The sequence below is a fragment of the Ostrea edulis genome, chromosome 5, assembly GCF_947568905.1.
Source record: "Ostrea edulis chromosome 5, xbOstEdul1.1, whole genome shotgun sequence".
Lineage (NCBI taxonomy): Eukaryota > Metazoa > Mollusca > Bivalvia > Ostreida > Ostreidae > Ostrea > Ostrea edulis.
The window spans coordinates 3,819,097-3,841,334 of NC_079168.1; the positions used below are offsets into that span (position 1 = coordinate 3,819,097).

At 34.2% G+C, this 22,238-nt stretch overlaps 2 protein-coding genes across 5 annotated transcripts; one reads left to right on the forward strand and one right to left on the reverse strand.

Moving 5' to 3' along the window:
• Nucleotides 1-475: 475 nt before the first annotated feature.
• On the reverse strand, nt 476-9,989 carry LOC125652275 (dnaJ homolog subfamily B member 9-like). Its single transcript, XM_048881330.2, has 5 exons — nt 9,929-9,989; nt 7,959-8,075; nt 6,428-6,533; nt 3,464-3,603; nt 476-1,668 (listed from the first exon to the last, which is right to left on the reverse strand). Exons 2-5 carry the CDS (start codon nt 8,030-8,032, stop codon nt 1,236-1,238), a joined length of 753 nt encoding a protein of 250 aa, XP_048737287.2. The 5' UTR covers nt 8,033-8,075; nt 9,929-9,989; the 3' UTR covers nt 476-1,235.
• A 22-nt stretch (nt 9,990-10,011) lies between these two features.
• LOC125652273 (chaperone protein DnaJ-like) lies at nt 10,012-19,062 on the forward strand. 4 transcript variants are annotated; one of them, XM_056167054.1, is made up of 7 exons: nt 10,012-10,165; nt 10,285-10,386; nt 13,069-13,174; nt 13,412-13,560; nt 16,839-17,263; nt 17,657-17,686; nt 18,923-19,062. In XM_056167054.1, exons 2-6 carry the CDS (start codon nt 10,310-10,312, stop codon nt 17,677-17,679), a joined length of 780 nt encoding a protein of 259 aa, XP_056023029.1. In that variant the 5' UTR covers nt 10,012-10,165; nt 10,285-10,309; the 3' UTR covers nt 17,680-17,686; nt 18,923-19,062. The 4 variants fall into 4 exon arrangements, with proteins under 4 accessions (XP_056023029.1, XP_056023028.1, XP_056023031.1 ...); XM_056167053.1 differs by having other exon boundaries at nt 10,012-10,121; XM_056167056.1 differs by lacking the exon at nt 10,285-10,386 and adding an exon at nt 10,473-10,558 and having other exon boundaries at nt 10,040-10,165.
• The last annotated feature ends 3,176 nt before the right edge of the window (nt 19,063-22,238 follow it).

Below are 22,238 nucleotides of genomic sequence, written 5' to 3' on the forward strand. Positions count from 1 at the left end.
CATCTACTGTCTCCTGTCAGTGTCAGGGTGTTCATTGTCATCTACTGTCTTCTGTCAGTGTCAGGGTGTTCATTGTCAGCTACTGTCTTCTGTCAGTGCCAGGTGTCAGGGTGTTCATTGTCATCTACTGTCTCCTGTCAGTGTCAGGGTGTTCATTGTCATCTACTGTCTCCTGTCAGTGTCAGGGTGTTCATTGTCATCTACTGTCTTCTGTCAGTGTCAGGGTGTTCATTGTCAGCTACTGTCAGTGTCAGGGTGTTCATTGTCATCTACTGTCTCCTGTCAGTGCCGGGTGTCAGGGTGTTCATTGTCATCTACTGTCTTCTGTCAGTGTCAGGGTGTTCATTGTCATCTACTGTCTCCTGTCAGTGTCAGGGTGTTCATTGTTATCTACTGTCTTCTGTCAGTGTCAGGGTGTTCATTGTCATCTACTGTCTTCTGTCAGTGTCAGGGTGTTCATTGTTATCTACTGTCTCCTGTCAGTGTCAGGGTGTCCATTGTCAGCTACTGTCTCCTGTCAGTGTCAGGGTGTTCATTGTCATCTACTGTCTCCTGTCAGTGTCAGGGTGTTCATTGTCAGCTACTGTCTCCTGTCAGTGTCAGGGTGTTCATTGTCATCTACTGTCTTCTGTCAGTGCCGGGTGTCAGGGTGTTCATTGTCATCTACTGTCTCCTGTCAGTGTCAGGGTGTTCATTGTCATCTACTGTCTTCTGTCAGTGTCTGGGTGTTCATTGTCATCTACTGTCTCCTGTCAGTGTCAGGGTGTTCATTGTCAGCTACTGTCTCCTGTCAGTGCCGGGTGTCAGGGTGTTCATTGTCATCTACATGTCTGGGTGTTCATTGTCATCTACTGTCTCCTGTCAGTGTCAGGGTGTTCATTGTCAGCTACTGTCAGTGTCAGGGTGTTCATTGTCAGCTACTGTCAGTGTCAGGGTGTTCATTGTCATCTACTGTCTTCTGTCAGTGTCAGGGTGTTCATTGTCATCTACTGTCTTCTGTCAGTGTCAGGGTGTTCATTGTTATCTACTGTCTTCTGTCAGTGCCGGGGTGTTCATTGTCATCTACTGTCTCCTGTCAGTGTCAGGGTGTTCATTATCAGCTACTGTCTCCTGTCAGTGCCGGGTGTCAGGGTGTTCATTGTCATCTACTGTCTTCCTGTCAGTGTCAGGGTGTTCATTGTTATCTACTGTCTTCTGTCAGTGTCAGGGTGTTCATTGTCATCTACTGTCTTCTGTCACTTTTTTGTTATGTATGTAATCTCTTTCAACATGTAAATTCCTGATAAACACATAAAAAACGTGAAAACATTAATCAAGGTAAATACTAAGAAAATGTCCTGAAAAGTCGCCTCCGACGATTGTTTATGTTCAATGAAAGCATCCACAAGAAAAGCAAAAGGTCCGAGCATGTTGTTGAGTTTTTGATGATTGAAGGCGTGATGATGATGAGGGTAGTCCTTTCTATCTCCGTGGTTGGTGCTGTTTCTATGTTGTTTGATCCAATCATCCTTCTCTGGTTTCCTTCTCTGTCTGGCCCACTGACCATACAAATCCTCCTGTTGTCTGGCCTGACTTGACCACTGTCCATACTTGCCCTGTTCTGTACCCTGACGCTGCCAGTAATTGTAATCAGTGGTTTCCTGTTTATGATGAACGGAGTTCCATTGCCTAAATAAGATGTACAAATTGTGGTGGCTTACATTCCAACATGATTTTGTCAAGAAAATCTCCAAAATAATAATTTACGTCAATGACATTACAAAGAACACAGAACAATAATGTTAATGTCAAAATGCCATTCCGACTACTAAGTATAGAAAGCATCCATGGTTCTGACAAGAACAGAAAGTTCTACAAAATATGATATCAGAAAGATCAACACCTCCAGAAAATTACACTGAAATTTAATGTGAATATGAGATTTACAGCTTTACAAAGTTTCATCTTCCAGTTTATTTTGGTTTTAGAACTATTACATGGAAAGATTTGTGAATGTACAATAATGAGGACTAATACTTCTGAAAATTTATAATATCACACAGTCAATGTTAGGATTTGGGGGGATGCAAGATCAAAGGTGAAAATAATGAACAGTGATCAATCTCATAACTCCTATAAGCAATACAAAATAGAGAGTTGGGCAAACACGGAATCCTGGATATACCAGAGGTGGGGTCAGGTGCCTAGGAGGAGTAAGCATCCCGTTGACAGAGTCCTATATCTTGATCAGGTAAACAGAGTAATTCGTAGTCAAAATCAGTGTGCCAAGAATGGCCTAACAATCGGTATGAAATATGTCAGATAGCATTTGACCCAATGATAGTTTTTGACAAACTGGATCATTATAACAACCATAGATGTAATCTTTAAAATTTGTTTACTTTTGGGATATTCAAGTCATGCACTTAATTTCATACAATAACGAAAAAATTTATCAACTACGTAACAGAGGATTATAGCAAAACATGTATTTACAGTAAAACATGCTTATAACGATTGATTGATTGTATATTGTTTAATGTCCCTTTTGTGAATCTTTCCCTTATAGGCTTATAATGAACATGCTTATTATTACCAATTCATGCTTAATGCAGTGTTATTTCTTCCCCTTTGAGAGGAAAATAACGAAAATTTTATTCTATACAATGAAGTTTGGATATAACAAACTGTTTCATTACTCTGGTATCGTTGCAAACCATGGGTTATTGGTTTGTGAAAAAGAATGGAACAATAGCCCGTGGTTTGCGACTATGTGATCCTGGAGGTTCACTATAACTGTGTTTTGCTGTATAATAAAGTTTGGTTATACATGTAATGAACTGCTTTCCTGACGCTGGAGGTTTGATATAACAGTGTTTTACTGTATCATGAAATTTGGTTATAATGAAATACTGTTTTAATGAGCTGTTTTTTTTGCTGACACAAGAGGTTCACTAACCATGTTTTACTGTTTAATGATGTTTGGTTATATTGAACTGGTTTTTGCTGGCCCTGGTGGTTCATTTTAGCCTTGTTTTACTGTATAATGAAGTTTGGTTATAATGAACTGTTTTTTGCTGACCCTAGAGATTCTCTATAATCGTGTTTTACTGTATACAAATTAACTCTCATAATGATTAACAATAGTTATAATATTTCTGGCCCACTGGTTTAATTGAAATTATCAATCCTACTTTCAATTTCATATATATATTATCTCGCATTGGGATGAAGGGTGTGACTTTTCATTTCACAATCTTCAATACTTTATAGCCAAGCATACTTAAATTTCATAAAATACAGATAAAATGTATTTTACTTCTGAAGATTGGTTGAACACATTGTCTTTAGTTATTATGACATTGATGGTATGCAATCCAGAAAGCAAGCTCGTGTACTTCAGCTGTTGGGAAATAATGAACTAATCTTAATTTAGACGTGCATTTAGTGAGCTTACCTTCAATAATGCTTTCAGTGAGCTTACTTTGATTTGGGGTATGCCATGTAGATCTGTCTGTTATAGCGAGCTCTTTCCTTGGGGTCATTCAGCACCAGGTAGGCTTCTTGAAGGCGGACAAACTTCTGCTGGGATTGCGAGTCCCCTGGATTAAGATCTGGATGATACTGAAATAAAAATATGAATTTAATTAAAATGCAAATCTCAATATTACCCTAGGGGAAGAGGAACATCAAATTTTTTTCCAAAAGCTGAAAGTTGTTTTGCCACTTGACGACCAATCAGCAGTGTGTTCTGTATGTGTATTCCAGGTTCGCATTATGTGACCTTTTTGATTCTATTTGTTAACCTCTCTTCTTGTCTTTCAGTTGATTTAACCTGCAGCGTTTTGTGCTATATACTTTTATGTTGTTGCTGTGTGTATGGAGCGCCACATTAACATAAACTCAAATAATTGAAGATATCTTCAATTATTTGAAGATATCATCAAATGAATTGATCCACGCAACAATTTAATTAAAGATCTCTTCAAATAATTAATGATATCTTCAATTCTGAATTATTGTGCACATTAATTGAATTGATGATAGCATTTAAAATTCTTCAGCTGAATTGATGCATGCTTTAATTGAATTAATGATCTCTTCAAATAAATTAATGATATTAACAATTGAATTGATGAGCGCTACAATTCAATTGAAGAGAGCAATAATTAATATAATATGTGCGCATTAAATCAATTGATGAGAGCAATAATTGAATTGATGTGCGCATTAATTCATTTGATGAGAGCAATAATTGATCTAATGCACGCATTAATTCAATTATTGCTCTCTTCAATTGAATTAATGATATCTTTAATTCATTTGAAGAGAGCAATAATTCTTTCAGAGAGAGCAACTATACAATTAAAGATATCTTCAATTCAACATATCCACAATTGAATTAATGATCTATTTAATTTAATTGTTGCTCTATTTAAAAGAATTGATGCGCGCATTAATTCCTTATACAAAAACATTGTAAATAATTAAAGATATCTTCTTAGCTCTAAATTAATTATTGCAAGCAATATTTCTACAAAATTTATGCGTGCATTAAACCAATTATTGCTCTCATTAATTCAATTGATGTGTGCTTTAATTCAACTGATGAGAGCAATAATTGAATTGAAGCGCGCATTAATTCATTTGATGAGAGCAATAATTGATTTATTCAATTAAAGAGAGCATGGTATCTTCAATTATTCGAGTTTATGTTAATTTGGCGCTCCATATGTATGGAGCACCAAATTAACATAAACTGAAATAATTGAAGATATCTTCAATTATTTGAAGATATCATCAATTCATTTGATGCACTCAACAATTAAATTAAAGATCTCTTCAAATAATTAATGATATCTTCAGCTGAATTGATGCACACTTTAATTGAATTTTAAAATGATATCAACAATTGAATTGATGTGTGCTACAATTCAATTGAAGAGAGCAATAATTGATATAATGCACGCATTAAATCAATTGATGAGAGCAATAATTGATTTAATGTGTGCATTAATTAAATTATTGCTCTCTTCAATTGAATTAATGATATCTTTTTTTTAGAGAGAGTTACTATATAATTAAAGATAGCTTCAATTCAATATATCCACAATTGAATTAATGATATCTTTAATTGAATTGTAGCTCTCTTTAAAAGAATCATTGATGTGCGCATTAATTCCTTATACAAAAGCATTGTAAATGATTTAAAGATGTCTTCAATTGAATTAAAGAGATCATCAAATTATTTATACAGAGCTCTAAATTAATTATTGCGAGCATTATTTCTACTAAATTGATGCTCTCATCAAATGAATTGAAGAGAGCAATAATTGAATTAATGCGCGCATCAAATCTATTATTGTTCTCATTAATTGAATTAATGCGTGCATCAATTGAATTGATGAGAGCAATAATTGAATTGAAGTGCGCATTAATTCATTTGATGAGAGCAATAATTGATTTAATGCGCGCATTAATTCAATTAAAGAGAGCAATAATTGAATTTATGATATCTTCAAATAATTGAAGATATCTTCAATTATTTGAGTTTATGTTAATTTGGCGCTCCATACATATGTGTGGGATTACTTACTGGCACATTATACATGAGACAAAATGTTGTCAGTCTGTTATATTCTTCCACGTTCAACCAAACTCTTACAATGATCTCTGCATTACATAGAGTTTATAATAAGACAGACTATGATTATAATCAAGTGACCTTGACCTGTCTTAAATGACCTTAATGGAGGGTTTAAGACAAATAGTTTGTCAAAAGCAACCTTTGTGACAATTAGCATGAACATAGAAAGTTTCTTCTGTTGAATCCATCAAGAGCAAGTGATAAGGAAATGCTTTAATTCTTATAGCAGAGCTTTCAGTTTATAATCCAGTGGCAGATTTAGAGGACTGGTTACTGGGGATGCAACATTCCCTCCCCTTTGATAGAAAAAAGATTACAAAATGGTATATTTTTGCCATATTTGACCTTCAATCCCCCCTCTATCTTTTTATCAAAAAGGTACAATCTTTAGTAAAAATCCCCCACCCCCTTTGAAAATTTTCTGGATCTGCCCCTGTGTAGTCTATACATGACTTTTTGGGGGGGGGGGGGTGTTTCAATGATTATAATTTTGTATTTGTCCCCAAATGACCTTTTCTCCAAATTGCTATCAGCAACGGTTGCGACAGTAATTCACAGACTGACACTGCATGACTTGTGGATTCAGTGTTCTAACTAGTTGCCTACCGTTATATTCATTTATCCAGTATAAGATAAAAATTAAGTAATGCACATGTGCTTGAAAATTGTCATATTTGGGGTGGTGGTGGTTTTATAATGTATCGTTTGTGGTACTTTTGGTGTGTGTGTTTATAGGGGGGGGGGAGGTATGGTAAATAAAGTAGAAATTTTCCATTAGTCCCACACTACTAGAGTACAAACCTTTTTGCACTGGGCTATATAAGCAGCCTTTATCTCTCTGCCATCTGCGGTCTGCTTTATTCCAAGTATTTGGTAATGGGTTTTTGATTGCAATGATGCACATCTTCTAAAAAAAAACAAATCAAAAACAAACCCTTAGATAACTTATTATCTAAGCTGTTTTAAGGTAGTGATTGCATGGGTCATTGATAATTAATGAATCTATGAATTTTTTTAATTTTTACATATTTGTAGTTGACAGTATCTGTAACTCATTATGAAAGTATCATGTAGGGTTTTTACGGAAATTGTGACGCTACGGTTGTCATAGTAACCCCTCTTGTCAACTTTCTGTAATAAATGGCACAGGTGTTTCAGATGGTGTTTAAAAATGATACAAAAAGAGTAAGTGATACAAATTTTATATGTTAATTCACACTTTTTTATTTCTCTTAAGATCCACGTTACACAGTAGACTCCCTCGATTCCCTCTTAGATGACGATCTCAAAGTGGACGATGGGGATATTTGTAGCAAAATAAAGTGTTTTAAATCCATGTATAGTGTACTTAGGAAAGATATGATTAAAATAATCAGTATTGTTTGCTTAAAATGACGCGTTTACATAACCCGCGTTTCCTTGGCCTAACGGTTTCCCTTGGATATTAGGCTATATATCCTGACCAGAACTTTAGATTTATGTGCACTAACACCATATACATTTTATGAAATTTATAGCATTATATATTATTATTTTAGGTGGAAAGGATAACGCTTTAGCGGCCGGAAACCATTGCGTCTACAGACGGACGGACAGACAGACAGACAACCCGATTCCAGTATACCCCCCCCCCCCCCCCCCCCACAACTTGTTGCGGGGGGTATAATAAAGGTTTTCCCTATAATATTTATTTATATAGGCAAATTTTACTGTATTGTAAGTATTTCAAAATATATGTTCACTCAAATGTATTTAATGCATAAGTCTATTTAATTTCCTACAAAATTACCTTGATGTGAATTTGTTTATATTGAGAGTAATTAATGTATCACGTAATCAACAATTCTCAACATGGTATCACGCAATCAACAATTCTCAACATGATATCACGCAATCAATAATTAATTCTCAACATGGTATCACGCAATCAATAATTCTCAACATGGTATCATGCAATCAATAATTCTCAACATGGTGTCACGCAATCAATAATTCTCAACATGGTATCACGCAATCAATAATTCTCAACATGGTATCACGCAATCAATAATTCTCAACATGGTATCACGCAATCAATAATTCTCAACATGGTGTCACACAATCAATAATTCTCAACATGGTATCACGCAATCAATAATTCTCAACATGGTGTCACACAATCAATAATATTCAACATAATACCCATTTATTTTCGGAATCCATCCTTGACCTATTATATGTAATCTTTTGACCCAGCAATCAATAAATAATAGATTAAATTTGATCTGTCTCGTACTATAATAGGGTTTGTATAGTCATGATATTACTACATTTAATTTCAGAATATACACACCTTGTTAGAAGAACCTGAGCGAGGGATATCTTGCGTAACAGCTTACAAGGTACTGGACAGAAGCACTCAACCATAACTTAGGCGCTTCATCCCCGTGACATGCAGCATCTGCCTGACCTGCGATAAAACAGCTCTGATATACTAAAAACTACCTGTGTATGACATTCGTGAATATGATTGATTGAATATTAATGTTTAACATCCCTCTCGAGAATATTTCACTCATATGGAGATGTCACCATTGCCGGTGAAGGGCTGCAAAATTTAGGCCTATGCTCGGCGCTTATGGCCTTAGAGCAGGGAGGAATTGTGCCACACCTGCTGTGACAAGGGACCTCAGTTTTTGTGGTCTCATCCGAAGGACCACCCCATTTAGTCAGTTCATACGACAAGCAAGGGGTACTAAGGACCTATTCTAACCCGGCTCCCCACAGGATTTCGTGAATATGTCATTGTGGATGAAATTGATAGATCTATTCATTGTGCAGTGTATCAGCTAGCATCTGCATTTAGAGCATTACATGATTACTATGTCAACATGTTATATTATTTTAAAGATGCCCATGGGTGCATGACAATGATCACCTGAGTCATCAATAGAATATATACTAGAGGATATATAGTAAACCTGTATTGAAAATTTAAGATTTCATTTTGTTAGTTTCATTTCCCTTTATAAACCCCTCACACATGTATGCATACAGATTTAAGCAGAAATATGCCACACCAGAGAAATTTGATAGGGATGAAAAGTGGAGGATTGTATATATAACAATATTTTGAAATTAAAAACTTTCAAATTTACTTTACTGGTAGCCAAAAAATGCATGCAGTTTTAAAAGGAAAAAGTTTAAAACCCCTGCTGGATTCAAACCAGTGACCTATACAGTTCAGCGAATATTCGAACTCTGAAAGGAATATACAAATATTGCTGCATGATTTTTATATTTTCAAATTCATTCAATTGGTTTAAAAGGAAGTCGGCCATTATGATGATGTAGAGTACCTCCTTAGAGCTATATGTGCCGTATAAATCTTCAGATATTATCGTAGGAATAAGAAATATGTGTTTTATATTAAGCTAATAATAATAAGTTATATACTTTTTAAAATTTAACTATCGGATTAAAAAGTTATCAAGCTAACTTCCTACTTGTAATTACGTATTCTCCGAGCCGGATAGGGAATGCCCCATTTTCAAAATATTCATGATCACGTACGTGATGTTGCAAACGGAATTTGAAAGTCAACAATAATTACATATGGAAATGTGAAAGCGTGTGGACAGCTTGCAGGCTGTTAGCGGGGCACATTTAGCAATTTAATAAAAATCAGACAGAAACATTAGGGTAGAGAGAACCACTTAAAGCAATGGCAGGCAAGTTAAATATCATAATATTTAACACAATCTCACCGTACAACTACACACTGTAAATCTCCCATGGTGTTTCTATAATATTTTTCTCTTAACTAATGTGCTTGCATGCATATATCCAACGTCAATCCTTCATTATAAATATATATATATGTGTGTATTAAAAAATCTTCGTTTTCTCCTTACATTGCGTAGACCAGTACACCTTTAATATAATAGTACCCATATATAATTTGTGGAAATTTCAAATATTATTATAAACAAGTAATATAGTTTTTAACATTTGAACAAATATTATACTGTTTAATACAGCATGGGCACATATGAATTTAACAGTGCATGTTTAATCCACGGTGTTTTTTTTTTTTTTTATACAATCTGAGCAAACTGGTATATACTGATATATACTCTATATACGTACTACAAACAGATTTATACCATTTGCTCAGATTGTGCTAAAACGCTAGCTCAGTGATTTAATCAATATTTCATTATTGATACAAACAAATTTTGCGGTGTCTGTGGTTTTGTCAATGTATCTGACATAGGCCCCATATAATGAAATACAATAACCATCAAATCTAGGCATACATACGCTATACACCGGCCTTTATGACAAAAGCCTTACACAACTTGTTCAATCCGTGATTAATCCGGAAAGGTTTTAATTTTAGTCTTTCCCATTCCACTTCTTGTTATGGGTTGAACTTGCTCAAGGTTTCGAAGCTCATATCAAATAAGTTTCCAAATGAAAGTGCTTAGGTCTGCTGCTTTGGACATTTTATAAAGTAAGAATTAATTTGGATTTGACACAAAATCTTGAGAAATGAAGGTACACAAGTTTTCATTTATTAAATAGTTGTATAGATCTACATATTTTGCAATCACCGCCGTGCAATGTTCGATCAGTTGATGTTACACAATATCATGAATTTGTATTTGTTATTGCAGGTCAGTGAAGATGTTGACATAAATTATGTTTCATTCAACATGTTCAATAAAGAATCATGCACATACGTTTAAACATACTTCATGTTGGCAACTGGTTTCGAGGTAAATTGAAATTAATCAATTAAAAAGAATGCTGTATATTATGATTGTAAGAAGTATATTGATTATCAATGATTCTTGATATTTAGAAACAGTAGCTACAATACCAAAGGTGCCTGGATCAACAGGGCTTGATGCTAACTTTTTATGTCACCAGTCCAGCCGGACTGATGGGGTATAGTATCAACCAGTCCGCAGAAAAAATTACCAGTCCGACAGAGTTTTCCAGAAATAATTAAACATATTCCATTAATGTTATCAAAATGAAATTTAATTAAATATGCCTCAGACAATAATGTAACACTTATGTGGGATTTATAATTTACGAGTCAGATTCGTCTGATATCTACAGGTCGAAGTAGATATATGCCAAATGTGTGTATAAGATTCCATAAACTGTATATTTTCCAAAATGATGCTTTAGAAAATTAACCAGTCCCATCGGACTGACTAAAACAAATGTCAGTCAGTCCGCCAGACTTATAACCAGTCACAGACTGACGGGCATATGTTAATTTCGAGCCCTGATCAAGGATATTGTACCGTAACATATGTAAACACTGAGGGAAAATAATAATAGCCTTTATTATACCCCCCGAACGAAGTTCATGACCTCTGTATGACCTTGAACCTTGACCTCAAGGTTAAAATTAAAGGGTTTTTTACGATGGATTCGTGTCCGGGCTATAACTTCTTTGTTCTTTGACATTGGCATACCATATTTGGCACACAGGTGGATCACCATGAGATGATGTGTAAAGTACCATCATGACCTCTATATGACCTTGACCCTTGACCTCAAGGTCAAAATTAGAGGTTTTTTACAATGGATTTGTGCCCAGGCCATAACTTCTTTGTTCTTTGACATGGGCATACCATATTTGACACATGAGTGTATCACCATGAGACGATGTGTCGGGTACCTTTATGACCTCCATATGACCTTGACCGCAAGGTAAAACTTAAAGGTTTTTACAATGGATTCGTGTCAGGGCCATGACTTCTTTGTTCTTTGACATAGGCATACCATATTTGACACATGAGTGTATCACCATGAGACGATGTGTCGGGAACCTTCATTACCTCTATATGACCTTGAACTTTGACCTCAAGGTCAAAATTGATTATAGGGTTTTGACATAGTCATACCATAAGACATGGGTGTATCCCTGAGACTATGTGTCAGGTACATTCATGACCTCTTTATGACCTTGACCTTTGATCTCAAGGTCAAAATTATAGGTTTATACCATGGATTTGTGTTTGGACTATATCTTGCATTTTCTTCTACAAAGGCATACCATATTTTTACACTCAGGAAAGAGGTAATTTATACCTATTAACAACACCCTTTGGGAGATTGGGGTAAGCGGGGGGTAGTCTTAGTGAGTATTGCTCACAGTACCTCTTGTTTATCCAGGATAACACAAATTAGCATATAGCTAGTTTCCATTGTGGTCCTGCTTTAAAACATATACACAAACGAAAAATTACAATCTAAAATTATTATCTAAACATGAATATGATATAAAAGGAAAAGGGGGAAAATATAGCATAAGACACACCTAATTAGGGATAAAATTATTACCAAAATATGAATACATAACATAAAAGGAAAGAAGAAAAAATAGCATAAGACACACGCACATACAGTGCCATATCACAACTACATTTGGCAAATGTGAACCATGAAATGGGAAATGTGAACCATGAATAATTATTTCTTCCGATTTATGTTGTCTCTGTCTTCATTAGGCCAAAAAATATATATGTTGATTTACACTTTCCCTACCTACCCTGAAAATTTCTGCTGACCCAAACAAATTTTTTTCCATTCTCACAGAATTTGCAAATGTCATCACTACAACAAGAGTATATTTATTGACTTATTTATCAAGTTATTTATTATGCTCTAATACTAGACAAATTCTAAAACATCCAAAACACAGAAACAGTTTTTGTTTACAGTAAAGTGAAGATATGTATTGATTCATCATATAAATTTTATTTGATTACTAAATAATCGCTTCATTTTATGCATAGTAGAATACTAGATCATTAGAAAATTATTCAGCCTATAAAATTAGAAAGAAAAAAGAACTACCTACCTACCGACCCTTAAAAATTTTGAGGTGAAAGTGGAAACCAACATATATTTTTTTTGGCCTTTATGTGTGTGTGTGTGTTTAGCTTAAAACTAAATACGTCATTACCACAGAATGTTAATTTAGCCATGTTTTGCAGTACAATATCCTAACGCAGGTGCCTATGTACAATATTCAGTGGTCTTCTCCAATTTTTATAACAGACACATCGATCCACTTTAAACATCATTCCTATTGTATTTATATTGAAAATAAATATTGAAAGCATTGTTTTACTTTCAGGGGAAGGCTACAAATCTTTGTGATTTATTTTTGGATAGAATGAGCTTTCAGAGAACATTAATAATGTATAAACCTTTAAAAACAAACAGTTGACATTAAATGTAAAATTTATGAATTTTTAACTATCTTTGGTGGAAATCATTATATATCTGCTGGGAAGATACTGTTTCAGTGATTGTAATAACAACAAAACAATCACAACAAACAAACGAAACAAAGATTGAATTATTGGTGGATAAACAATTTTCATTTATTTTTACATGCTTTCATTAATTTGAAATGATTGTACAATTTTCAGACACTGCTTATCCTCATATTCAAGAACACATTATGAAACATTAGGACTGCAGAAACAAGCCAGTGGAAAGGAAATCAGAGCTGCATACATTCAGTTATGCAAAAAGGTATGTGGATCCAGTTATATCACTCATGTCTGCTTTCTTTTATTGCATTTTTTTTTAAACTTCGAAAAAATTTTGTATTGATTTTATATATTTTAAGATATATATATATATGCATTATATATTGCATTGTGATTATTTCACATTTAGAATTCATCATATATGTATATGTAAATTACATTTAAGAATAAAAAATATACTGAAAGTCGGGTATTAAAGTAGTTTAGTCTTTTTTTCCAGTATCACCCAGATGCAAATCCAGGTGACCCGCAATCGCAGCAAAACTTTGTGCAACTTCAGGAAGCTTACAGTATACTTACTGATCCCAAGAAAAGAGCAGATTATGATGTCCAGTTAAATAGAAATAATTTCAGGACAAACCGAACAGAGTAAGTCTGGCAAAACAAAACAGCTTCATGGAGAGCTACCAAACATGGTTTATTTATTCCTCAAGATGTCTAAATGTCTCATCCTCTGGATTTTACGCCTCGAGATGTTGAGATCTTACTCCTCGAGATGTTGAGATCTCACTCCACACGAGATATATAGATGTCTCATCCCCAAGACCTTACTCTTTGATGTAGAAACTGTGTGTTGGAGAAATTGTGTAACATATACATATATTAATTATACATGTACAGTAAACCACGATTACAGTGAATACACTAATAATAATAATAAACATGTTAAAGTAAACGTGCTTATAATGAATTCATGTTTACAGTGAAACACGGTTATAATGAACATGTTTATAATGAATTCATGCTTACACTAAAACACTGTTACAGTGAACATGCTTATAATGAATTCATGTTTACAGTGAAACATGGTTATAATGAACATGTTTATAATGAATTCATGCTTACACTAAAACACTGTTACAGTGAACACGCTTATAATGAATTCATGTTTACAGTGAAACATGGTTATAATGAACATGTTTATAATGAATTCATGCTTACACTAAAACACTGTTACAGTGAACACGCTTATAATGAATTCATGTTTACAGTGAAACATGGTTATAATGAACATGTTTATAATGAATTCATGCTTACACTAAAACACTGTTACAGTGAACATGCTTATAATGAATTCATGCTTACACTAAAACACTGTTACAGTGAACACGCTTATAATGAATTCATGTTTACACTAAAACACTGTTATAATGAACATGCTTATAATGAATTCATGTTTACAGTAAAATATGGTTGTAATGAACATGCTTATAATGAATTCACGCTTACAGTAAAACATGGTTATAATGAATTCATGCTTACACTAAAACACTGTTACAGTGAACATGCTTATAATGAATTCATGTTTACAGTGAAACACGTTTATAATGAACATGCTAATAATGAATTCATGCTTACACTAAAACATGGTTACAGTGAACATGCATATAATATTAAAATTCATGCTTACAGTAAAACACAGTTACAGCGAACACACTTATAATGAATTTACGCTTACAATAAAAGATTGTTACAGTGAACACACTTATAATGAACTCACGCTTACAGTAAAACACTGTTACAGTGAACACACTTATAATGAATTCACGCTTACAATAAAACATGGTTACAGTGAACACACTTATAATGAATTCACGCTTACAGTAAAACATGGTTACACTGAACACGCTTAATAAAAAGAATTCACACTTGCAGTAGAACACGGATACAGTGAACATGCTTATAATAAATTCACGCATACACTAAAAAATGACTACAATGAACATGTTTATAATGAATTCATGCTACATTCAAACACTGTTACAGTGAACACGCTAATAATGAATTCACGCTTACAATAAAACATGGTTACAGTGAACATGCTTATAATGAATTCACACTTACAATTAAACATGGTTACAGCGAACACGCTAATAATGAATTCATGCTTACAATAAAACATGGTTACAGTGAACATGCTTATAATGAATTCACACTTAGGCCAATTCAACTTAATTAGTAGATTATCATCCAGGGTCAGCAAAAAGTATGGGGCGGGTGGGAGGATTTTATTTTTTAGTTTTTATTTTCTGAGAAAAATATTAAAGACAAACGATTTTTTTTTTCAACAGATGTGCATCATTTAATGCCAGGTGGATATCAATCTATGCTATTTTCACAGATAAATTCCAGGTTAAGCTTTAATTTCAAACAGAATTATACCTAACTTCTTCAAGATTTACGCCTGTAAGAACGCGAGAAATTAAGAAAACCATATAGATCTATTTTCTTCACGTGGCTTTCCACGTTGCTATACCGGAAATGTAAACAAGAAGTGTAAATACCGGAGTCGGACATGAAAATATTCTGGATTTCGCAAGTTTTGCAAAATAAAAAAATTCAGGGCGGGCCAATTTTTGAGGGGCGGGCGGGGATAATAATCTATCAATTAAATTGAATTGGCCTTACAGTAAAACACTGCTACTGCGAACACGCTTATAATGAATTCACGCTTGCAGTAAAACACTTACAGCGAACATGCTAATAATGAATTCATGCTTACAGTAAAACATGGTTACACTGAACACGCTTATAATGAATTTACACTTACAATAAAAGATTTGTTACAGTGAACACGCTAATGATGAATTCACGCTTACAGTAAAATACTGTTACAGTGAACACACTTATAATGAATTCACGCTTACAGTAAAACATGGTTACAGTGAACACACTTAATATAATGAATTCACACATACGGTAGAACACGGATACAGTGAACACGATTATAATAAATTCACACATACACTAAAAAATGGCTACAATGAACATGTTTATAATGAATTCATGCTTACATTAAAACACTGTTGCAGCGAACACGCTAATAATGAATTCACGCTTACAATAAAACATGGTTACAGTGAACATGCTTATAATGAATTCACACTTACAATAAAACACGGTTACAGCGAACACACTAATAATGAATTCATGCTTACAGTAAAACACTGTTACAGCGAACATACTTATAATGAATTCATGCTTACAGTAAAACATGGTTATAATGAACATGCTCATAATGAATAAACACTTACAGTAAAACACTTTTACAGCGAACACACTAATAATGAATTCATGCTTACAGTAAAACACTGTTACAGCGAACATACTTATAATGAATTCAGGCTTACAGTAAAACATGGTTACAGTGAACACTCTTATAATGAATTCACGCTTACAGTAAAACATGGTTACACTGAACACACTTAATATGATGAATTCACACATACAGTAGAACACGGCTACAGTGTACACGCTTATAATAAATTCACAGATACAGTAAAACACAGCTACAATGAACATGCTCATAATGAATAAACACTTACAGTAAAACACTTTTACAGCGAACACGCTAATAATGAATTCATGCTTACAGTAAAACATGGTTACAGTGAACACAATTATAATGAATTCACGCTTACAGTAAAATACGGTTACACTGAACACGCTTTGAATTCGTGCTTTCAGTGAAGTGATTTGCAATTTTCATTCCCTTTAGTTTTGAAACATATTATGAACTTTAATACTGGATATAACAAATTCATTTATAACAAATCAAAACTTATTCATTACCAGCATTTTATTTAATTGTACAAGATGATGATATGACAACTGTGTACTGTTTTATAACCTCCTTTTTATTTCAGATACACTCGAAGTACAGGGTATCGTTCAGAAGATGATTTTGTACAGAGTTACTACCAACAGCGAGCTAGACAACAGAGAACAGGCGATATGTACAATGATTTATACGATGAAATGATAAGAAAAAGCGAAGAAGCAAGACGAAAGGCATATGGTGAATATTACAGAGACCAAAACAGTAAACAGAAAGCATATGAGGACTTCTACAAAAACCAGGAAAGAAGGCGGAGAGAATTTGAGAACATATATAAAGAATATTATCAGTATCAATCGCCCGGGTACATGCGAGGCAACCCACGGAGTGATTATAGTAGAAAACAACAGTACCACCCTCACCCTTATACCTCACCATTCGGGAATTTTCTCTTCACGTTTATATGGCTCTATATTGCTATCAAAATATTGATGTCATTAGTATGGAGTAATGGTATGCTGAATTTTTTTCCTGACCTTTTCTTTTTACTGTCAAATTACTCTTTCATTTATCACTTCTCTGTTACGTTTATATACGAGCAAATTTATTATTCAAATAATATGGAAACATGATTGTAATGACAAGGAGATTTTAAAAGAAATTTCCTATTGGGAAACATTTATTGATTTATTGTTATGTTTCTGACTGTCAGATGATTTCAGGCCTTCAAGCAAATTTGATAAAAAAGATTAAAATGTGATTTGATTTTTCAATTCAAAAATCAATTCAAACATTACATTTTTAATAATAAATAATCATACAAATGCATGTTCAACTTGTAGCCTAAATATACATGAACAACTTTTCGTAATAATTTTTTTTGCACCGTTCTGTTTTTATTTTTAGGTCACTCAGAAAGAGACAGATAACATAAAGGTACTATATACAATAAGTTGTATGACATAAAGGTACTATATACAATAAGCTGTATGACATAAAGGTACTATATACAATAAGTTGTATGACATAAAGGTACTATATACAATAAACTGTATGACATAAAGGTACTATATACAATAAGTTGTATGACATAAAGGTACTATATACAATAAACTGTATGACATAAAGGTACTATATACAATAAGTTGTACGACTGATGATGTTGACTTTATATATAGTAAAACACACTGATAGCGAAGTGCAGAGGACAAAAAAGTTGGATTCATTGTAAATGTAATTTGTTATATCCCATAAGATTATATGGTTTTGAATTGCAGGAAATGAAAATCACTGAATAAGCATGAATTGATTATATAAAGCATATTTGTTGTGACAAAATTTTACTGTATACTGGTTGGCATGTAGTGTTTATAACCCCGGGAACTGATGAACATCCCAGAGGTGAATGACCTGAATTATTCCAATAATAATGGAGACTCATTTATTGTCCCTTGAAAACTTGAAGCTTTGAAATGTTATAGTTAACTGAGTTTACAGAAATCATATAGACAAGAATTATATTTTATGCCCCATTTAACAAAGAGGGGGCATACTGTTTTGCACTTGCCGGTCTATCTGTAGACCAAGTCTTTTCCACTTAATATCTTAAGAACCCTTTGCTTGACAGACGTTAAACTTTGTACACTGGTACATCTGATAAAGGAGTAAATGACCTCTTGATTTTGAGGTCACATGGTCAAGGGTCAATCCACTCTGGACATAGGAAGATATTGTCTGCTCAATATATTGAGAAACCTTTGTTTGAAATACATCAAACTTGGTACATGGTAAGGAATAGATTAACCCTATTGATTTTGGGTTTGCATGGTCAGAGGTCAAGGGTCAAACTGGACATAGTAATATATTGTCTATATGCTTGATTGGCACCAATCTTGGTTCACTGGTACATCCTAAGAAGTAAATGACCCCTATTGATTATGAGGTCACATGGTCAAGGGTCAGTCCACTCTAGAAACAGGAAGATATTGTCTGCTCAATATCTTGGAATTGTTTTGGCACTAAATGATACTTGTGTATAACCCTTTTCAATTTTGCTCCACAGGGGCATACAGAATTTGTATGAAATAAACAAATTATGTGTTATAAAATATCATATTGTTTTTCTTTGTGTGCGTTACTTTATTTATAGTTTATATAATATTTCATTTACAGGGCAATTTTCAGTTCCAGTTGTATGGAATTTAACAGACTCGAAAGGACATCATGAAATAGATATTTTGTTCTGTTGTTATTTGATATTGATATATATATATATATATTTTGAATGTCTGATTAAATTTCTATTAAGTATGGATAGTCTGATGTTCTTCAATAAAACCTCATGTCTGAAGGACAGAAAAGACATATAAAAAAGCGGAAAAATCCAGCAAATTTTCAAACAACTTTGGGGGGGGGGTGTCATGTCACAGCACCCCCAAAATGGCGTAATATAACCTTTTTGATATTTTTTCCATTTACAATTCCATACTCCCCACCCTCACTCCTGGTTTGCCTCTGAAAAGTACACTAGTTAACTTGCATTTTATGATAAAGGATTAATTATACTTGCCTGTTTTCCCCTAATGAAACACATGGCAAACTGTTCATTATTGCGGCAGGAATATATATTAATTTGCTGCGTACACATATCATTTGCAAAAGAGATCTGTCGTTAAAATATATGTGCCTCCCAAAAAAAGTTTGCGTTATATAGTTCCGATTTATAATTTAATCAACATCATTTAATCAAATTCAAAGTCATTTTTTAATTTCAAATTATCAATATCGTGTCGAATTTCACTTTCATGTACATGTAGTAGACCATCGTCTCCAGAGAGAGGAACGAAGCGTAATCAACTGTGGGTTTCCGACGATGGTAGTAGACGTATTTATGATATTCTTTGTTATCAATAACATTTACCGTATATACCTGTCGAAAATACAATTCGTAAAACAAACGTAAGGTCAGTCCAAGTGCACAATGCAAGCTGGTATTACAAAACACTTTAGAAAATAATTTTGTGCATTCTTTTCTTTTTGAAATTGACAAGAAACCCTGTTTCCATGCACAGAAAATGGTGATAAAACCCAGGAGGTTATGGGGATGCCCCCCCCCCCCCCCCCCCCCCCCCCCCCCCCATGTACCAGGGTTTTGCCATGGACCCACTGGGGACCTCAGGTGGCCCCCAGACTCCTAGCCGTACATTGCTTACACTTTTTCTAGCTACGCACCTGTAAGATATTCAATGTATAACAAGTTGATGGAGCTGGGGGTTTCACCAGTCTCGATTGAAGTCGGCATCATTTGGTCAAATGCTGTCTGACGTGTTTCATACCGATTGTTAGGCCGTACTTGCTACACTGATTTTGACTACGGATAACCCCGTTTACCTGATCAGGATATAGGGCTCACAGCGGGTGTGACCGGTCGACAGGGGATGCTTACTCCTCCTAGGCACCTGATGCCTCCTATGGTGTGTTCTGGGGTCCGTGTTTGTCAAACTATCTATTTTGTATTGCTTATAGGAGTTGTGAGATTGATCACTGTTCGTTATCTTCACCTTTCATTAAGGTACACAGAGTGTATATATTCTGTTATCCATAGGCGGAATTGAAGGTATGACGATATTTCAAGGTTCTTTGGTTGTTAATGACGTACGTAAACCCAGCAACCAAATATATTACCACTCAAAACCGGTGTGAATTTACCCGCAGTCATCTTTTTAAACTTACTTCCTTTATTTGTATGCCCATGATAGCTAACTATAGATCCTAAATTCCTAATACAGCTTTTATTAAGTGCTATATAGCACATATATGCATGGTCATCCTCGACAGCCAAGGACTGGGCTCACGACCCACTCCGTTCACAAGGATTTCTAGCGAAGATGGTTTGCTGAGGTAATTTTAAAATTAGTAAATAACATAAACAAACGTGTATTTATACAGGACCCAATATTTGAATGTGAAATAACATATAAACAAACATCTAATTCGCTATGTCCTTATAAAGGACCAACGTAAAATAACGTAAACAAACATTTAATTCACTATGCCCTTATACAGGATTCAATACTTGAATATAATAAACAAACATTCAATTCACTATGCCCTTATACAGGATTCAATACTTGAATATAATAAAATAACAAACATGTCTGTAAACTGCAGTTGCGTGATAAAACTACAACACAGATTGAAAGTTCACTCAGCCGTAGAGATTTTCTGTATAAATTCAACTGAATGCAATTAACGGGAAAGCTATACAATAGAAAGTAATGCAATGGAATGTAGTGGCCCTGCAAAACATTAAATATCCCCGACTTTAGAAATATATGCATGATGCAGCAAACGTATCAATTGCAGTAAACATAAATGATATAATTATAATCTTCACAACACATATCTATACATGCTAAACGTATTTTCTCAATATAAAATATCTGAAACACTCTTAAATTTAATTTATAAAGTGATCTCTGCTGAACCTTCCGACTATTACAATTAAGCTATAAAATTAAAATTATTCACACTTTATATTTACACTAATTATAATAAAGGTATTTAATTTACCGAAATTATGGACTTTTGGTCGTTTTGATGTTTTATATCGTGTACAATTGTGTACTCTGCTAATCTAAATTGAACATGCAAATTGTTAGTTATAAGCAACCTGGATCCAAATAAATATCGCACCATATGAATGAAAGTTGAACATACCCAAATGCTGAATATATATATGTAAGACTCTACAGTGCAATGGTCGCTCCAAAGTGCGATGGTCTGCGTCAAAGTGCTATGGTTTGTTAACGTTACGGACGCCAAAGTGCGATGGTCACGCCAAAGTCCGTTCAATAACGTTTGTGAGGGTCTTTCAAAATAAAACCGATCGAAGAAATGCAACATGGACGACAGCAACAGCAAGGCCACGGTTTACACTGTTGAGGATAGTGAGAACGGCAAAGTACATTTGTTGTCGAACTATCTACTTCGCCCAAACATTCTTTAATTCATGATCATTTATTACTTTGACGTACACGTATTTTCCTTGGGGCATGCTATGATACAAAACATTCTATTCGATTTTGTGTTGGAAAATGTTGTGTTTAATATCACAACTAAATGATAATATAATATTAGTTCTTATTCTTATTTCTCTGCATGAAATTTGCACTGATATTTTGGTGAAACAACACACGGTTGGTTCAGTCTGTACCAAAACACTGTCTCGTTTACAAACCAATGGATTTCGGCGTGTCACACCATTGCACTTTGGCGTGTCAGATCATCGCACTTTGGCGAGAGTGTGGACCATCGCACTTTGGCGTGTCACACCATCGGGGTTTGGCGCAGACCATCGCACTTTGTGGAGTCCCATCGCACTTTGGAGTCCTACATATATACCAATGTTCACCAAACTCCTATTGGAATAGAATACTATTCTGCCTTTCTATCAAGTGGCATGGGACTGATTAAATATGAATAAAGT